The following is a 19,980-nucleotide window of genomic DNA, read 5'->3' as shown; positions in this document are numbered from 1 at the left end:
TTGTTATCATGCATTTGTTGATTATGCAAATCTATTGTATTTAATAGTCCTTTAAGGTTTTGAAGGCACTTTTGTGATGCTGTATCCTTGAAAATAAAATTTGTACAAAGTTGTAACAATTTAGAAACATCAGGGGTGCCAAGATCAGCCATCACTGGTCTTAGGATGCACTAATATCTGCATGTCAGATAGCACAGAAGTGTGAAATCCCTCACTTAATAGACTTCTATGGTGGTGCAGTAATCATCGTGTTGGATATCACTTGAACACTACGCTTATGGTGCGCTAAGGCGATGGTTTACAAGTACTTCATGTAGTTCTGTGTTATACTATTAATAATAAGGGTTTACTTCCGCTAAATTCTACAGGGGTATTTTCCATTGCGCTCAAGCGCTACACTTATATCATCATTTGCTAATAGTGTTCCCTGTACTATGCATTGAAAGTATAGAGAGTGCTAAAAAATGATTCAGCCATGTTAAGATGCTTTAGTTATCATATGAAACAATCCACTTGTAATAGTGCGTAATCATTTTGCGTAAGGGTCTGCAAAAGATAACGCACTATGAGCTATCTATTGAGCTCCACTTTTAGTCCAAACCATAATGTTTGCAATCATTTATTTTACATCAAACAGAAAATATACATCAAACACTGTTGTGTATATAAAAAAGGGGGCGCTCTCACAAATTAAAAGGAGCCGGCATTGACGTGGGCCCAGCTGCTGGGCGGCCGTGAAGTTCTAGCTTGTGCATTAAACACCTGTAGGTGCCCTTCTAAAGTGAATCTTACTCTTACATTCACATGTATAACTTTATCAAGACTGTACTAGGCCATGCGGCGCCCTTGTTCTTATTCCAGTTTGTAGTTTAATCATTTGTTGTTATAATATTCTGTATTGGCACTGCCAGCAATTTCTGTGAAGTTCCTAGAGAACAAATTGGAAATCTTTTTTGCACTTCATTAAACTGACTTTACACACACAGCACATCAACATCAGAGAGACCCTTGCTTGCATATCCCGGCAGAATAAAAGTGCAGAAACAACTTGTGAAAGATGCGGATAACCTTTGTCCAGCTGAATTTACTTCTCTAAAACGTTCTCATTCCCACAAATCCAGTTTTTCAGTCCAGTCCTGTTATCAGATTATTTAGTACTAGGCGCTAAGCCTGCCCAGAGGGAAGTCTATGTTTAAAAACTAAAAAACCCCAAGCTAAAGTAAAAAAAATTACAGAAAAAAATAAAAAGGTATCCAAAATAAAAATGTAAACCTAAACTAATACCCCTATAAAAATAACCCCCCCCCCAAATAAAAACACCCCCTAATCTAATGCTAAACTACCAATAGCCCTTAAAAGGTTATGCGATTAAAGATGGCGTCCCTTGAATTCCTATTGGCTGATTTGATTCTTCAAATTCAAATCAGCCAATAGGATGAAAGCTACTCAGCCGGTCTTCAGTTCCAGGGTCGCCGGTCTTCAGCTCTGCGGTCATCAGTCTTCAGCTCTGCCCTCCGCTCCGGCTTGTTCCTGGAAGAAGAAAGAAGAGGTTGCCGCTTGGAACAGGACCTTCTTTGCCGGACTTCAGCAACCGTGAGTACCAACCTGGGGGTTAGACTTAGATTTTTTTTAATTTTTTGAGCGGTTTGTTTTATTTAGATTAGGTATGGGCACTTCTAAATGCCCTTTTAAGGGCAATGCCCATACAAATTTCAGGGCAATGGGTAGTTTAGGTTGTTTAGTGTTAGATTTATTTATTTGGAGGGGTTTGGTGGGTGGTGGGTTTTACTGTTGGGGGGAGAATTTTTTGTAACTGCAAAAGAGCTGTTTTACTTAGGGCAATGTCTGGCAAAAAGCCCTTTTAAGGGCTATTGGTAGTTTAGCATTAGATTGGGGGGGGGGGTATTTTGGGGGGCTTTTTTATTTTCATAGGGATTAGGTTTAATTTTTTTATTTTTGATCATTTGTTTATTATTTTCTGTAATGTTCAATTTTTTATTTTCTGTATTTTTAGCTTAATTTAAACTTAATGTTAGTTTTTTTTATTTTGTTTGTAATTTTGTATTTTTAATTTAGGTAATTGGGTTTAATTTAGGGGGTGTTAGGTTAGGGGGCTTAGTAATTTAATTAGTTTTTTGCATTGTGGGTTTTGGGGGGTTTAAGGGGGTTAATAGGTTAATTAGCTTTATTGCGATGTGGAGGTTTTGCGGTTTAGGGGTTAATAGGTTAATTTGGTTTATTGCAATGTGGGGGTTTTGTGGTTTAGGGGTTAATAGGTTAATTTGGTTTATTGCAATGTGGGGGGTTTGTGGTTTAGGGGTTAATAGGTTAATTAGGTTTATTGCGATGTGGGGGTTTGCAGTTTAGGGGTTAATAGGGTAATTAGGTTTACTGCGATGTGGGGGTTTTGCGGTTTAGGGGTTAATAGGGTAATTAGGTTTGTTGCGATGTGGGGGTTTTGCGGTTTAGGGGTTAATAGGGTAATTAGGTTTATTGCTATGTGGGTGGTTGATGGTTAAGGGATTAATATGTTATGTTATTTGCGGATTAGGGGTTAATTACTTTATTATTTTGTGATGTGTGGGTTTGCGGTTTAGGTGTTAATACTTTGTGTGGGAGGTTAGTTTTTTTATTTTATACTTCGTGCGGGCGGTTGTGTGTTTTTTTGTTTTTTTTTGTAATGCTCCGTTTGCCTTTGCAGCATCCCAGTGGATTCCGAAAATGGCAGGGTAGTGAAAGAATCCTCTGCACCATTTTCAGAATCCACCTGGATGCAGCAATTCTTTTGGCTGCGCACGCAGTTAACATTCTGTTGGCTGCCTCGCGCTGCCAACATTCCTTTGAGGATGCGTGCGCAACTGGTGACGGACATTACAAACGCAATTATAGTATAGATGTTTTCTATTTAAAGTACCACTAAATACAGTATCATTGAAAAGTTTACAAATACAAAATCAAAAGACAAAACAATAGAGGAAATCGGTTGACCCCCCGCATCTTGAGGAAATCAGTGCAGTGGTCGACTACATGGCCAGCATGGAAAGATACTTTTTTAATTTGACTGACCAAATGGAAAATTATTGGCTAATATGGAACACCTGGCTACATAAATAATGGGAATCCCAACTGCCACTCTGCTATTTATATATAAAAAGTTGGTGCTTTTTTTTTCTCCTTCCCCTCTCCGCCACTGGTTGTTCTGCCTATCCCCCTACCCCACTGCTCTATTCTTTCCCATAAGGTATATGACAGACTTACAGATATAGGCTATTCGACACCTGCTGATCTGAGAGTGGATCTACTATTGCTATACTGGAGTACATACCGAGCCTGGAATGTTTAACTTATGACCAGCTACACAATGGTCCATGCTATAAATGCCCATATTTGATTTATTTTGGAATCATATTGATAATGTGACATACTACTAATGATTGTAAGCTGTTTGTTTCAGCAAAATGTAACCATGTAACTATCCACAATATGACAATATTTTGTCTACAACTGTATTTAATGATTACCTGTTCAAAGATGAAAAATTCTTTTAATAAAAAAAAAATTGAAAAAAAAAGACAAAACAATAACACTATGCGTATATACTGTGCACTTTTGCACATGCTCAGTAGGAGCCTCAGAAAGTGTGTATGTAAAAATAATGTGCACATTTTGATATTTTTATTATATTGGAAAGTTTGTTTTAACATTGCTGCTTTATCTGACTCTATTCAGACATGTGACATCCCCTTACTGCGGGTTTTACCATCTAAAGAAATGGTAATAAAAACAATTGTACAATTCATTACTTGGTACCTTTGCCATCAAACCAGTGAAATCTTCCGTCTGTAACATGCGCCAAATCTTTCAAAATGGAGACTGTGTTGCTTTTATCATCAATACTGTTGCTGTGCTCATTGAAGTCAAAGAGGCAAACATTAAGCTGTAAATCATACCCACTGGTCGCTTCGAGAAGATACGCATAAACTGAGTGCTGGGCAGACAAGGGAAAGGGCACACTAATTAAACCATTTACAGTTTACACAAAAACTATTATAATATAATTCAGTATAGCAGGATACACAAATCTACATTCATTAGAGTGATGGTAAACTCTCCCATTATTAAAATCAGATGCAGAATGTTTGTGACATTTTAAAATTAAAATACTCAGCGCTCCGCCCACCTCAAAAGTTAATTTTTTCTGGTAGCTAATGCATCTGATTTTAAAAGGGGACTAGTTTACCATCACTTTAAGGTTTGATATTGTGGAAAGGTTGTGACAATAGGTTAAACGCATTAGCATCAACGTACTCCTATGTATCCCTCAGATAATAAGACACATCTGTAAAGCAATCATGGGTCAAATATCTGCAACTCCTCCAATCAACAGATGTATCCTTATTTATAACAGAACAGGAGAGCTATGTATTTAGCCCCATTGCAGCAAATAAACACATAGATGAGAGGGGAGTAGTTAAAAAAAAAAAAAAAAATAGAGCTCATTGAAACCACCACCCATTCAAGAACATGCCCATTCTAATAATCTGAATATTCACGAAGAGCAGACTTTTATATCTTATCTGTCTAAATTTACACAGAGGCCAACCCTGAGCAAAACCAGCTACTTCGATTCCAAGAACAAACCTAAAGAAGCAATTATCAATACATTTAATACTATGCAGCTGGTCATTGGGAACACATTAAGGGGAAATATTACTGTACGGTGGTCCCTTTAATCCTCTTTCATAGTTGGAAGAGATCATTTATGATATGCCGTAAAAAATAAGAGCATGTTAAATTCTGAATTACAATACCCATTGAATTTAGGTCATTCTAACAATCAGAAGATATCTAATTAATCACTTACTGCTTCCTGGTCTGGTACACCGCTGCTAAATAAATATATTCCTTGGGATTCCTGGTTTTCTTTATCAATAAAGTTGGCTTCAATGGCTAGTTTAATTGCACCCAGTATATTCCTGCCACCTGCACACTGCAAACCCAGAATCCACCTGAAATCACGTCATTACAAATCTCAATTACTTAATGTATGTAGCTGGTCAATCAGATGATCAAATTAATTAATTAACAATAAACTAATTTTATATTAACTGGTAATGTCAACATGGCTTTATTATTGCTCTTGGTTATCCATCTATATAAGAGTGAAGAAACTACCAGCAAGATTACAAGTGTTGCGGTACGGCTATACCGCTGAAAAATTGGCCATTGCGCATGGAATATGCAGATCTCCCGTATTACAAGTCGTGGCCGTACGGCTATACCGCTAGCATTTTAGCCTTTACGCAACTCTCCATTCCGCACTCAAAAAATAACTTTTGAGTGTGGAATTTTCAGCTCATCCGTATTACAGGTTGTGCAGTCTGGCTATTATGCTAGCGTTATAGCTTATACCGCCACGATCCATTCCGCGATCTGAGACCAGTAGTTATGGATTTTGCGAAACAAAAATGTTTTACAAAACTCATAATAAAATTTTACAAAGTACACTAAAACTTATAAACTACCTATTAACCCTTAAAGGCCCTTTTAAGGGCTATTGGTAGTTTATTGACAGATTAGGAGGTGTTTTTATTTTTATAGGGGTATTAGATTAGGTTTAATTTTTATTATTTTGGATAATTTCGTTTATTTGTTTGTAATCTTAGTGTTTTTTTTTATTTTTTGTAATGTTAGTGTTTTCTTTTTTGTAATGTTAGATTATTAAAATGCTGCATTTATCTATCTACATTTTCTTCTTTTATATTATTACATTAGACCACAGCACATTTTGGGGGATTTACCTTTTTCAAATGATGAAGCGCTGAGCATGAACTAACCTGCAATTACATTAAATCTCAAAGAATTGCGGATTAACTCTGTCCCTACTTTTTTGATGTGAACTTTAATTTTTATTCTCTCTGCATTTTTTCACTATAATGTTGAAAAAAATAAAATTATGCAAGGGTGCATGCTAACCCCCCTCATACCACTTAATGTTTGCACTTGTCATGTTTTTAAATATTAGAATCAGTATCTGGTAAATAAAATAAAATGAGCAGCATTTCTTTACAATAACATATTGAAACATATGGGGTGACAGTGACAATCTAATTTTCTATATGGCATTAATTCACCAGAAATCACATGGATTTTTACTAAGGTGAAAGAAACCGAGAAGACGGGTTAAATTAATGACAGAAGTCATAACATTTAGCCACTTAGCTATTCAATATTTTGTCTCATTCCATGTACGAGAAATAAGCTACGCCACTTGTGATATGTTCATATGCGTTTCTTTGTCAAGGTATGAAACATACTTCCAGGCATTCTGTAAATTCTTGGGAGTTGAAGAAACCATTTCTGACTTCCAGGATTTAATATCACTTCCAAATCTGAAAAAGAAAGAAAAAAACATCATCAATATACTGTACCTGTATTCAGCCAGAACTCACATTACACTCATATGTTGTTTGTGACTAACACAGTGTGTTGTATACATGGCAGGTTTCTCAGTGAGTGTGTTCAGCAGAGAGAATATTAAAGGGATAATAAACTCAAAACTTGAATCACATATAAATAATGATAATAATAAAAATAAAAGAACATTGTAATTACATTCATTACTGAATCTGTTTGCTTTGGTGCATTTATTACGACTTGACATTAATGCCTATGACTATGGCTACGAAACACGTAAGCCGTTGTGCTGCGCCCATTGTGTGTTTGTATGCTGGCTGATACCCCCTCCTTTTTATTGATTTGGATAAAAAAAGCTTTAAAATTTTAACGAGCAAGGCATATCGTTCTTTCTTTTACTTGACATTAATACAAACATAAAAATGTTGGGGCAAAATAGCTTTGGGTGTGTTTCATATAAGATAACAAAGACACTATAAAAGATCATGGACTTTAAACTCCTAATTTTTTTAAACAAAATTATCAACAAAAAAAACCCAACAACCTAAAAACAATTACTAATCATTGTATTAACAATGTTATGATCATTATGCATATATGCCAGTTCAGAAATAATATATAGGTAATACTTTTAGATTTTCAGATATGTCTAAGTAAAACTAAATATTACGATTAGCAGATGTACTGACACAGAATAGAATGATGTGCATTGATTGTTAGTTTTGATAGTGGAAATAAGATGTAGGGTAGGTATGCTTTTAGTAACTGTGCCTCAGTAATATGTAAACAGGTGTTATACAGTATATGGTTAAAAAACCTTCTGTTTGCATGGGTACCATCATATCCCAACATTTAATTATTGTCCAAAGGTCAGATCACATATTTAAATAGATATGGAGGTGAAGCATTAACTTTAACTAAAGATCAACCAATCATCTTGGGTACTGTTTGGGGTGGGTTACAACATGGAGTCATTTTTCTTGCCCAGATTACTATAGCTCTAATTTCACAGCTTCCCAAAGAAGGTAAAAATCCAATATGCATGGTAATAATATAAATCCTGAACCACTATTTGACTTTCTCGATAGGCATTAGTCCATCGTATAACAGGTACTATTTAATTAGGAAATTACCCTTATTGCACATATTAATTGATAATCACATTGATGCAAGATTTATTTATTGTCCTTTGCAAAGGTGGAAAAATATCATTAGACTTTAGTACAAATACAAAAAGTAACTAGTGCATAAAGTTTTAAATATACGAATAAGCCTAGTCTGAGACTAGTGTGCTAATAGAAATTTTTCAGCTCGAGTGGGAGCATTAATTAGTGGCCCATTATGTACTACAACATATTACAAACCTTGTAGTACATAGATGATGTCTAACAGCAGCAGATGTTTGCAATTGCATTTTAGATTCCTCTTGGTTACCTTATTACTTGTCTGAACAGTCACCCATAGGTAAAGCTCTGTTTTATAAGCAAGTTACATGGGGATACATCAAATCAGTTGCCGTACTGCCCAACCCACTGAAACTAAGGAAAGCAAGGGGAACCCTTGTAGTTCACTCCCTACTGTAACCTGTTACATTTGTTACAACTGGGATGTTATGAAGTCTATTCTCCTAATATAAGCTGGTGCTATAATTCACACTTTGACCAATTATCATATGTGTCAAATTAAACCAGATACACTATATGGTCAAAAGTATGTGGACGCCTGATCATCACGCCTATAGGAGCTTGTTGGATATCCTATTCTAAAACCATGGGCATTAGCATGGAGCTGCCCCCTCCCACCTTGTGGCTATAACAGACACCACTTTTATAGGAAGGTTTTGGAGTTTGTCTGTGGGAATTCAGCCAAAAGAGCATTTGTAACGTAAGGCACTGATGTTGGACAAGAAGGTCAGGCTTGCAATCAGCATTCCAATTCGTTCCAAAGGTGTTAATTGGGGCTGAAGTCAGGGTTCTGTGCAGGCCATTCAAGTTGATCCCCAACAAACTTGTCAAACCATGGTCTTCATGGACCTTGCTTTGTGCACAGGGGCACAGTCATTCTGCAACAGGAAAGGACCTTCCCCAAGCTGTTGCCACACAATTAGAAGCACTCAGTTGTCTAAAATGTTCTTGTATCCTGTAACATGAAGATGGCCCTTGACAGGAACTAAGGGTCCTAACCAAAACCCTGAAAAACAGCCTGATCATTATCCTTCCTTCACCAGACTTTGCAGTCGGTACTATGCACTCTGGAAACATAGAGTTCTCCTGGCATCTGCCACACTCAGATTCTTCCATCAGACTGCCAGAGAACACATTTCCCCTGCTCCAGAGTCCAGTGGAGGTGTGCTTTACACCAGTGTTTCTCAACCTTTTGGCAGTATGTACCCTTGTAGGCATATAAGGGCCAATTTATCAAGGGCTGAATGGGCCCTGATGCCCCTGTTTCCGCGCGAGCCTTCAGGTTCAACCTAGGCAGGGAATTACTCACACTCTGCTCTTCTGTTAGCAGTGCTTGAGGGTAGAAATGAGAAACACAGCCTTTTTCTTTGATATGTCAACAATAGATACATCAGGGAAAAATTAATGCCAGTCCCTGGAGTACCCCTTGCTAATGCCCCAAGTACCCCAAAAGGGTACACGTACCACAGGTTGAGAAACTAGGCTTTGCACCACTCCTACTGACGCTTGACAACTGCTTGCCCATGGAAGCCCATTTCATTAAGCTCCCGATGATCAGTTCTTGTGCTGATGTTGCTTATAGGGGCAATTTGAAATGCTGTAGTGAGTGATGCAGCAGATGATAGGAGACTTTTACTCCCCTCTTCCTCATTAAACACTGAATGGGCGTGTACTTGGGGAAGGTGCTCCCCACTACCACATTAATCACCTGAAAATTACAAGAGGTAAATTCTTCTAATTAAATAAAAAGGAGAGATGGGGCATTATAAAAAGCCCCAATGCCCCACAACTAAAAATTACCTGATTTCTAATGGGCTGGCATTTACCAATTTTTAATGGTGATCGATCGGCTGCATCCAAGGTAGACAAGAGACCCTCATTTTAAAGAAGGTATTGTCCCCTTTCGAATGAAATGTCACTTGTACCTCTAGCCAAACATGGGGGAGAAAAAAGGGGCTCTATTAAAGTGCTGCTTACCCTGAGGGGGCTCTTCGTCAGGCGATCATGTGCCGTCCCCTACAGCCTCAGCTTTCCCTGTGACGTTACAACAAACAGGCGTGCGCACGCACATACACACACATGCACACGGAGAAATAAGTCACAGGGTGCTCCCGTCAGAGTCGGGAGGGGGGAGGACATTCTTCATTCCCCCCCCCTCCGCTGCAGTATATGGGTTCCTCAGGATCTGGATTGGAAGGCAGACCCACCATATTGTCATACTTCTTACTCTGGTCTTAAGGGGTTAAAGGACTATTTATATTATATTTCAGAATAAAAGGATTTAGCAAAATTCTATGTGTATTTATTAATCTGTATATATTTTAGTTACAACAAAAGTAAGTCACATTTATGGCACTTTTTACCTTAAAAACTGCATGTTACAAAACTTAAATTAAACTCACGCTATGATGTTGATGAAATCCTTGTTTGCTGTTTGCTCCTCAAGTAGTAGCCGCAGTGCATGCTGGATGTGTATGATGTGCATGGCGTTCTCAGCGGAGATATCAACAAGCAAAACAACACTGCAAGAAATCAGATTTCAGGATACAAGTTGTATAAAAATGCTACAAATTGTATGACGGATTTACTGACTATGTTTCTGCTTCCTCTCAATGCCACCTACAATAATACAGTGTATGCTATAGACCTTATTATTATTGTCCTAACACAAGTGGTTGTAAAGCTAAATATCAAGTGTAATGTGTGTTGCTGCTGGAGGGGTCATACGTTCTATTTACCATTCCCATTTTTCTTTTTTAATTTGTCCTTCACCTTTTTCGCTCTCACTATTTCTATGCTCCTTTCAGAAGCAAACAGCCTTGTTATTTTTTAATACATTTAAAGCATTGCAGTACATTTGTTTAAGTGCCCTCTTTCATTGTTTTTGTTTATTGCACACTGTGCCCCTGGAAGCGTATTTTCATGCTGTGCTGGCTGTCTATCTTCTGAGGATTCATTATTACAGAGTAGGCAGGAGGAACAGCCAATCAGATACCATCCTGCTAGACTCTAACTTAAGCGTGCACCTGCTGCTTTGTATTAGGAGATTCTAACATTATTACACAAAATAGTGAGAGTGCACTCTAGTTAAAGGGGCACTCAAGTCAAAATTAAACTTTCATGATTCAGATAGAGCATACAATTTTAAACAACTTTATTGAAGAGTAAATCTAGGTAGGCTCATAAGAGCTCAGGAGTGTGCACGTGTCTTTAGAACTCTATGGCAGCAGTGTTTTGCAACATTGGATAACAAAGCTACAAATAATGATGCTAGATTTACTCTTCAATAAAGGATGCTAAGGAAACTAATCAATTTTAATAACAGAAGTAAATTGGAAAGTTGTTTAAAATTGCATGTTCTATCTGAATACTGAAAGTTTGATTTTAACGATTCTGTCCCTTTAAGGGTCTGTGTGGTGGTTCAAAAGGTAAAGCATTTGACTGGATGCACAATCCACCGATATGACTGGCTGCAGCAAAAACGCGTAGCTGGCTCCTCAGCTTTATATCAATTTGTCAAGCCTTATAAAAGTAAAGAACCCAAATCAATTAGATGTCATATTTTACATATCTTTCACCTCTAATGCCTGTAAATTCTCCTTAAAAAGCCTGCAATACACCTGTTTCTTATGTTTTTGTGTGTGCAGTTTTCTAGATTTTACTAATCACAATCGCAGCTATTTTAATGGAATGGTTTAGGGGGGAATAGCACCTGATTTTGGGCACAATTTTGTGGTCAGGTATGTGTCAAGTTGGTCTAGGGGTTTCTAAGTGGAAAGAAACAGCGGAAGGATGGGGACATTTTGTACGTCCTCCTCAGCACAATGGGGATGTAACCTATGAAACTGATGGGGTTGGTTTCCATCCTTTTAGAACCGCAACTGAATTTCATAGCGCTGTTTAATATGTGACACTTAAAGGGACAGTCTAGACAAAATTAAACTTTCATGATTCAGATAGGGCATACAATTTTAAAAAACTTTTCAATTTACTTTTATCATCAAATTTGCTTTGTTCTTTTGGTATTCTTTGTTGAAAGTTAAACATAGGTAGGCTCATATGCTAATTTATAAGCCCTTGAAGGCCGCCTCTTATCTCAGTTAATTTTGACAGTTTTTCACAGCTAAACAGTGCTAGTTCATGTGTGCCATATAGGTAACATTGTGCTCACTCCCGTGGAGTTACCTAGGAGTCAGCACTGATTGGCTAAAATGTAAGTCTGTCAACAGAACTGAAATAAAGGGGCAATCTGCAGAGGCTTAGATACAAGGTAATCACAGAGGTAAAAAGTATATTAATATAACTGTATTGTTTATGCAAAACTGGGGAATGGGGAAAAAAGGGATTATCTATCTTTTTAAACTATTACAATTCTGGAGTCGACTGCCCCTTTAAGGACTCATTAGTTGATGAATCATAAGCAGAAAGTATAAATAGAAAAAGATAATGTCACTCAAGAATTAAATGTGCAAAGACAATTTATTGACAATAGTGAATAAATAATAAAGCAAATTATATGCATATTTTTGTGTCCCTGTAAGTAGGAGAGATTTTTAAACAATTTCCCAATTTATTTCTATTTGCAATTTGCTTCATTCTCTTGGTATACTTTGTTGAAGGAGCAGCAATGTACTACTGGAAGCTAGATTGGTAAGCCAATGATAAGAGAAATATATCTGCAGCCAACAATTAGCATCTAGTTCGCAGTTCCTATTCCTACCTAGGTAAGCTCCTGTGGAGTTACCTAGGAGTCAGCACTAATTGGCTAAAATGTAAGTCTGTTAACAGAACTGAAATAAGAGGCAGTTTTCAGAGGCTTAGGCCTCTATTTATCAAAGGTCTTGCGGAAATGATCCGACAGTGCGGATCAGGTCCGCAAGACCTCGCTAAATGCCGCCAGCCGGGAGGTGTCAATCAACCTGATCGTACTCGATCGGGTTGATTTCAGGCGATTCCTGTCCGCCTGCTCAGAGCAGGCGGACAGGGTTATGGAGCAGCGGTCTTTAGACCGCTGCTTCATAACTTGTGTTTCTGGACGAGTCTGAAGACTCGCCAGAAACACGACCCTTCAAGCTCCCTACGGAGCTTGATAAATATGGGCCTTAGATATAAGGTAATCACAGAGGTAAAAAGTATATTATAACCGTGTTGGTGTTGCAAAACTGGGCAATCGGTAATAACAAAGATTATCTATCTATTTAAACAATAACAATTCTGGTGTAGACTGTCCCTTTAAACATAATATTATTTGATGAAAAACTGTGATGAAAGAAAGAAATATTTTTACTTTGTCTGTTTTTCTACTTTAATTGAAGAAAAATGAAAAAAATAATAATAATAATAATGTATATGCAAAGAAAGAATAAATCATGTAAAAAACAAAAAAACCAAGTGATGTACAAGTGATACTTTTATAAACACCACACAAGATAAAATGTGATGTACAACAAAATGCACCTTTTTTCACAGACTGTGCCCCACAGTCGTCTGCTGCCAGTAGTGAGCCAGTCAATTCTTTTTTCATAGGTTCTTGTTACTTTGGCCAGCTGTTTCTGCAAAAGAGGCACAAACATAATTTGTATGCAAAATATTCAAGATTTCACAGTACAATTATAATAATGAGTCACGGGGCATGTAAATCTGTATGCGTTACGCATGGGTGTCTATAGGGAGGGATGGAGGCTCAAAAGGTATTCAATACTCCGCCAGCTCAATGCATCTCTAATCTTGAGAACCAGCAGTCAAAGAGCCTATGCAGCTGAGAGGCCACTTAACTCTTTGGTTACAGCAAGGTGAGTGTGAAAATGGTATCTTTCTAACTAAGTTTAGAGAAGATATTGTCTCAATTTGTATTGTCACAATTTTTCACCACTAGAGGGTGTTAGTTCATGTTTTTCATATAGCTAACACTGTGCTCATGCATGTGAAGTTCCAGGGAGCCATCACTGATTGACTAAAAAGCATGTCAAAAGAACTGACATAAGGGGGCAGTCTGCAGAGGCTTAGATACAAGATAATCACAGAGATAAAATGTGTATTATTATAACTGTGTTGGTTATGCAAAACTAGGGAATGGGTAATAAACGGATTATCTTTTAAAACAAGAGTTCTCTATTTATACAGAGCAGGGCATAGGTGTCTCTGGGGAGGAGCAGGGGACACTACCCCCCCCCCCCAGTATAATGACCTCCTCAACTATGATTAACCCTCCCTGTATAGTGTTTATCCACCCCACTCTACATAGACCACACCCAAGCCATGCCAGATCCTGCCCAAGGCATGCCATCTTGCTGTAGCCCAACATACATAACACTGGTGGGACTTCCAGAAATATTGGAAGATATATATATATATATATATATATATATATATTGTAGGTCTTTGACAACGCCCCCACCCTACTTTTGACTATGTGCCCCCATATGTGTTTTCTAAAGATGCTACTGTAACAGAGTGAATTTTCTTCAAATTATTGATCAAATGACCCTGGTTCATGTGAATTACATTAACCCCATCTTTATTAGAAAGGCTAAGAGAGCACCAAAAAAATGCTGTGGGGGATAAGCAAACCTGGGATGAAATTAGCACTTTGGTAAATATTTAGAAAGCCTGTGGATGCTCATTTATAGAGTAATTGTTCATTAAGCAATAAGTACAGAATTTTACTTTTGTAAATGTATAATTTAATCTATTCACTAATATATAGTCTATATTAGTGTTTCTCAACCGCGGTCCTCAAGTACCCCCAACATTTCCGGTTTTCATTATAGCTATACTAGAGCAGAGGTGAAATAATCAGCTGATCAGTAACCATGGTTACTAACCTGCTCTCAGACATCAGCTGATTATTTCACCTGTGCTCTAGTTCAGCTATAATGAAAACCTGACCTGTTGGGGGTACTTGGGGACTGCACTGGTCTATATAATGTGCGTGGGGGGGATACTATTTATTCACAGTGAAAAGCAGATGCAATCATTTCTTAAAGAGACGTTGTAATAGGGTTTTCTATGTTCCAAAAAAAACTTTCATGATTTTAATAGGGAATGCAATTTTAAACAACTTTCAATTTTACTTTTATCACCAATGTTGCTTTGTTCTCTTGGTATTCTTAGTTGAAAGCTAAACCTAGGAGGTTCATATGCTAATTTCTTAGACCTTGAAGACTGCCTCTAATCTGAATGCATTTTGACCACTAGTGGGCATTAGTTAATGTGTTTCATATAGATAACATTGAGCTCATGCACATGAAGTTACCCTGGAGTGAGCACTGATTGGCTAAAATGCAAGTCTGTTAAAATAACTGAAATAAGGGGGCAGTTTACAGAGGTTTAGATACAAGGTAATTACAGAGGTAAAAAGTGTATTTCTAAAACAGTGTTGGTTACGCAAAACTGTGGAATGGGTAATAAAGGGATTATCTTTCTTTTTAAACAACAAAAAGAAAATCTAAGTTTAATGGATTTTACATAGTTAAAGACATATTTTTAAAAGAACTGCCCGCCAGCAAATAGCAGAGGTCAACTTGAAAGAGTGAGCAACAAAGACGTTCCATGGCATGTGTCACTACAGACTTACTATAACATTAACTACGTCTTGTGATATTTAATTACTATACTCAAAGTCAAGGTGTTACCTGATAGTCATACAGCAGGGGAGGATCCACGTGGATATTTTTCACAGAGCCATCGTGCCATTCAAACTGCATCATTGCTCTCTACAAATGAAATAATATAAAACATTTTGAAAAAAGAATGCTAATCTTAGTGGGTACATGATGTCATGGTGACATCATCAGTGGTATTTGATAAAGAAACATTCTCACTACATGCTGATGTCAGAAGTGAGATGCTTCCTATGATGATATTTTTATGTTTACACTAATTAAATAGTCAATGTAATAGCATATTATCAACATGATGAGCTCTAGATGAAATGTCAAGGATTTTTTACGTTTTTGTAGCTCTTATGACATGCTCTAACAGAATATTATGGCTGCAAATCAGTGCTTAGGGCCACATTAAAGAGACAGTAAACACTTTGAGATTGCAATATAAAAATGTTAAATTGTGTGTATTAAAAATTATTTGCAATTTACTTTCATCATTTACTTTGCTGCCTTTTCCTGTAATTTAACATTAAAATTAAAGGGACATGAAACCTAAAAATTTTCTTTCATTATTCAGATAGAGAATACAATTCTAAACAAATGTTCAATTTACTTCCATTATTTAATGTGCTTCATTCTCTTGGTATCCTTTGTTGAAGGAGCAGTAATGCACCACTGGGAGCTAGCTGAAGAGGCATATATGTGCAGCCTCCAATCAGCAGCTTCTGAGCCTACTTAGGTAGACTTTTAAAAAAATGATACAAAGAGAACAAAATAAATTACATAATAGAAATAAATTGAAAAATTATTTAAAATTGCTGCTCTTTCTGAATTTTATAAGAAAAAAATTGTGTTTCATGTCCCTTTAAGACATTTCCCATTTAGAGACCAAATAAGTGGTGGTATTACGCAACTGGCATAATGCCTCTTCAATATATTGGAGCTTATCCAGAACCACTATGCTTCCACCTTTGTCCGATTGTCTTATTACAATAAACTGGTTGTCACAAAGATAAATTAAAGCTTCCTTCTCTCATAAGGACAAATTAGGTTGTGCACTGGCTCTGGATTGGTCCAATGTAATCAGTTCTTCAACCACCTTTTTTATAGATACAAATAAACTTTATTAACCTCAATCTGATTTAAAATAATCTGATGTGTTATTACATTTGTTGGCAAAAATGCTACTTTTGACATATAAAGTATCAATGGAATATTAAACAGAATCAACTGAATTTGCCAATCCATTTCTCTTCACAACCTGTCCATATTGAATCGCTGAAAAATAAGGGGTCCTCAGAAGGTTGGTATTTTCTAAATCCACATGGAAGAGCCCAAACCTGACACTGTAGCCAATTGCCCACTCAAAGTTGTCAAGAAGAGACCAAACAAAATATCATTTAAGATCAACGCCATCCAATTTGATTGCTTTTAAAATTTCCATCAATGTTTCTTGAAAATATAACAATCTCTGCTTATCTTCAAGTGGTGCAGATTAAGCCAACCACTCAACACCAGATACAGGCCACTCTGGATCCTTTATACCTTCTGCTGACATATCCGCTTTATAACTCAATTTTTCAACCTTCCTTATGTATGGCTTTATTTTTCTAGTTGTATAATAGTTTAAGCAAAAAAAATCAGCCGTGCCTTTCATCATTGCCTTTTTTCTTCTTCTGTGAATTTGGGGAGCCGGGATGCTGTCGAAACTTGAATTTTACTTTTCTTTGCAATCTCAGATTTCATTATAGCTGGATAATCTCCATCAACAAATATTGGATTTGCAAACCAATTGAGTTCAAAAGCTAGATATCGTTCAGTAGCTTCTTTATGCGTATCAGAGTCTTGATAACAAGGTTCTGCCCGATCTGAATTAAGAGCTATAGAAACAAGACTTTCTGCTTGTTTCTGAATAATATGTTATAGTTATACCAGGTTCTTGCATGTGCTTTCAACATGTTATGTGCAGATACATAAACTCCAACGCCTAGCTCCTTTACAGCTGGTGCAAACAGGCCATCTTCATAGCCATGTCTGGCAACCATACATGGCTCATTAATAGTAATCCAGAGTTTAACTCTATCCCCAAAAGTTTCAAAACAAAACTGTGAGTATTGCTCAAAGATTTCAACTGTTTAGTCAGAGTTCCAACCTCCTTGATCTTCTACAGCTTGAGGCATATCAAAGTGATACAGTGTCACCACTAGAATGACATTATTTTCCAAAACGCTGTCAATCATCTTGTTGTAATAGTCAATACCTTTCTGGTTGATAAAACCTGTTGTCCCATCAGGTAACAGACGTGACCAGGAAAGAGAGAAGCGGTAATGAGTCAATCCAAGCTGTTTGATGCATTTCAAATCTTCTTCCCACAGAGTGTAGCTGCTACAGGCTATATCTCCAGTTTGGTTCTTAAAAACTCGATCTCCTCTCTGATGAGTGAATGTATCCCAGATACTGAGGCCTTTCCTATCTGCATTCCATCCTCCTTCAACTTGATATGCAGCAGTTGATGCTCCCCAGGCAAATGAGTCTGGAAACAGGAAGTTGTCCATTTAGATAGACTTCAACCACCCTTCTATGAAAAAGTTTCAGTCTTTCCCCTGGCATGAATCGGATAAAATGTTGAACTTAATTTCAATTTTGGAAACCTATTGTTGTAAATTTTGTCCCTAAGCATTCCTACTGATTCAGCCCCAGATCTTCTAAGGCATGTACACCTCTTACATCTTGAAAAGAGAAAACATCAGTAGCACTACCTAGAGAATGTATTTATTAATCTAATATAAAGTTATTACTGGTTTTCTGTGGCATATGCACATCTGCTGTGAGGGTCTGTGCACTAGTATTAAAATGCCACGCCTTCTCCAAAAGTCAGCAGTAACTTGTATGACACAAATGACATTTTGAGAAACAATACACACCACTGTCACCTCACTGACCAGGCATGGAGTTTGAATACTAGTGCACGAGCCCTAACAGGATATGTGAATATGCTGCAGAAAAACAGTGATTTCCTAGAAACATTTTTGCTAATGGACGTATATTGCAAAAATGATTCTATTTAAAATTGAAATACTCCCATACACATTTCAGTTTTGACCTTTGTATCCCTTTAAAGTGAGACATTAAGAAAGTACAAATGCAAAAGACGACTCACCTCATGAAGAGTAGATGAGACAGTTTTCTGAAGTATTGGCACAAACTCCTCGATGGGGGAATATGCATTTGGAGCTAATACTTGATAGAGGTTCAGTTTTTTGGCTAAAGACAAAGAAAGACAAACAAAAAGGGACAGTTCCATTACGCGGTTTCCCTTTTATTTCACCGTTCTACATCATCACATTCATTCTGAGGACTTTACTCTCCATTTGTAAATAGTTATTTGTAGCTAAGTGTAGCCACCAATCAGCAAGCATTACCCTGAACCAAAAAAACATGGGCGGGGTCCTAATCTTACATTCCTGCTTTTTCAAATAAAGATACCAAGAGAACAAAGAAAAATTGCTAATAGGAGTAAATTAGACAGTTGCTTATAATTGCATGCTCTATCTGAATCATGAAAGAAAAAAATTGGGTTACATATTCCTTTAATCTATGTGTTTAATCCCTTCAAGTGGGTTAAACATACAAAGTTCCACAGTGAGCAGTGGAAAAAATGGCATATTCTAGTGAATAAGCGCTTATAATTAATGCACTCTAATGTTCCCTTTAGCATAGCTGCCAACTGTTCCGCTTTCCCAGGACAGTCCTGTTTTTTGGCTTCCTGTCCCTGCCTTTAAAGCTTGTCCCTTGTTCAATTCAGTCTGTATATACGTAGTTTATGAATATTATGTGCAGTGCTGTACTCCCACCACAGAGGGCGCTATGGCATTAATCTCATTGCTTACAGTATATTTTCTTCTGCAGTCATCTGTTACACTAAAGTTTAGCAGTATGTAGTAAGGTGTTATGTAAAGGAAAGCCATGAGATGTGATATATAATAGGGCAGAATCTTTATTAGTGCTAGCAGGTATGTGTCCTCATCTGTTACACTGAAGGTTAGCAGTGTGTAGTCAGATGTCAGGTAAGGGGAAGCCATGAGATGTGATATATAATACAAGGGAGGGTATAATCTGTATTAGTGCTAGCAGGTATGTGTGCTCATCTGTTACACTGAAGGTTAGCAGTGTGTAGTCAGGTGTCAGGTAAGGGGAAGTCATGAGATGTGATATATAATACCAGAGAGGGTAGAATCTGTATTAGTGCTAGCAGGTATGTGTGCTTATCTGTTACACTGAAGGTTAGCAGTGTGTAGTCAGATGTCAGGTAAGGGGAAGCCATGAGATGTGATATATAATACAAGGGAGGGTATAATCTGTATTAGTGCTAGCAGGTATGTGTGCTCATCTGTTACACTGAAGGTTAGCAGTGTGTAGTCAGGTGTCAGGTAAGGGAAAGCCATGAGATGTGATATATAATACCAGGGAGGGTAGAATCTGTATTAGTGCTAGCAGGTATGTGTGCTCATCTGTTACACTGAAAATTAGCAGTGTGTAGTCAGGTGTCAGGTAAGGGGAAGCCATGAGATATGATATATAATACCAGCGAGGGTATAATCTGTATTAGTGCTAGCAGGTATGTGTCCTCATCTGTTACACTGAAGGTTAGCAGTGTGTAGTCAGGTGGGGAGAAGTCATGTGATATATAACACCAGGGAGGGTATAATCTGTATTAGTGCTAGCAGGTATGTGTGCTTATCTGTTACACTGAAGGTTAGTAGTGTGTAGTC

General features: G+C 37.3%; 1 protein-coding gene and 1 pseudogene across 1 annotated transcript in view; both read right to left on the bottom strand.

Annotated features, from left to right (window-relative positions):
• Window positions 1–19,980, bottom strand: part of VWA3A (von Willebrand factor A domain containing 3A) — a 147,692-nt gene that overhangs the window by 56,860 nt on the left and 70,852 nt on the right. The window contains exons 13-19 of the mRNA XM_053695138.1: window positions 18,369–18,472; window positions 15,236–15,316; window positions 13,059–13,153; window positions 10,004–10,123; window positions 6,318–6,392; window positions 4,865–5,009; window positions 3,811–3,988 (exon numbers count right to left, since the gene is read on the bottom strand). Of these exons, the coding sequence (XP_053551113.1) occupies window positions 3,811–3,988; window positions 4,865–5,009; window positions 6,318–6,392; window positions 10,004–10,123; window positions 13,059–13,153; window positions 15,236–15,316; window positions 18,369–18,472 (798 nt within the window). The remainder of the gene's footprint in view (window positions 1–3,810; window positions 3,989–4,864; window positions 5,010–6,317; window positions 6,393–10,003; window positions 10,124–13,058; window positions 13,154–15,235; window positions 15,317–18,368; window positions 18,473–19,980) is intronic.
• LOC128641912 (cytosolic beta-glucosidase-like) lies at window positions 16,704–17,763 on the bottom strand (annotated as a pseudogene).

The sequence above is a fragment of the Bombina bombina genome, chromosome 11, assembly GCF_027579735.1.
Source record: "Bombina bombina isolate aBomBom1 chromosome 11, aBomBom1.pri, whole genome shotgun sequence".
NCBI lineage: Eukaryota > Metazoa > Chordata > Amphibia > Anura > Bombinatoridae > Bombina > Bombina bombina.
This window is presented reverse-complemented; position numbering and strand designations above follow the sequence as displayed.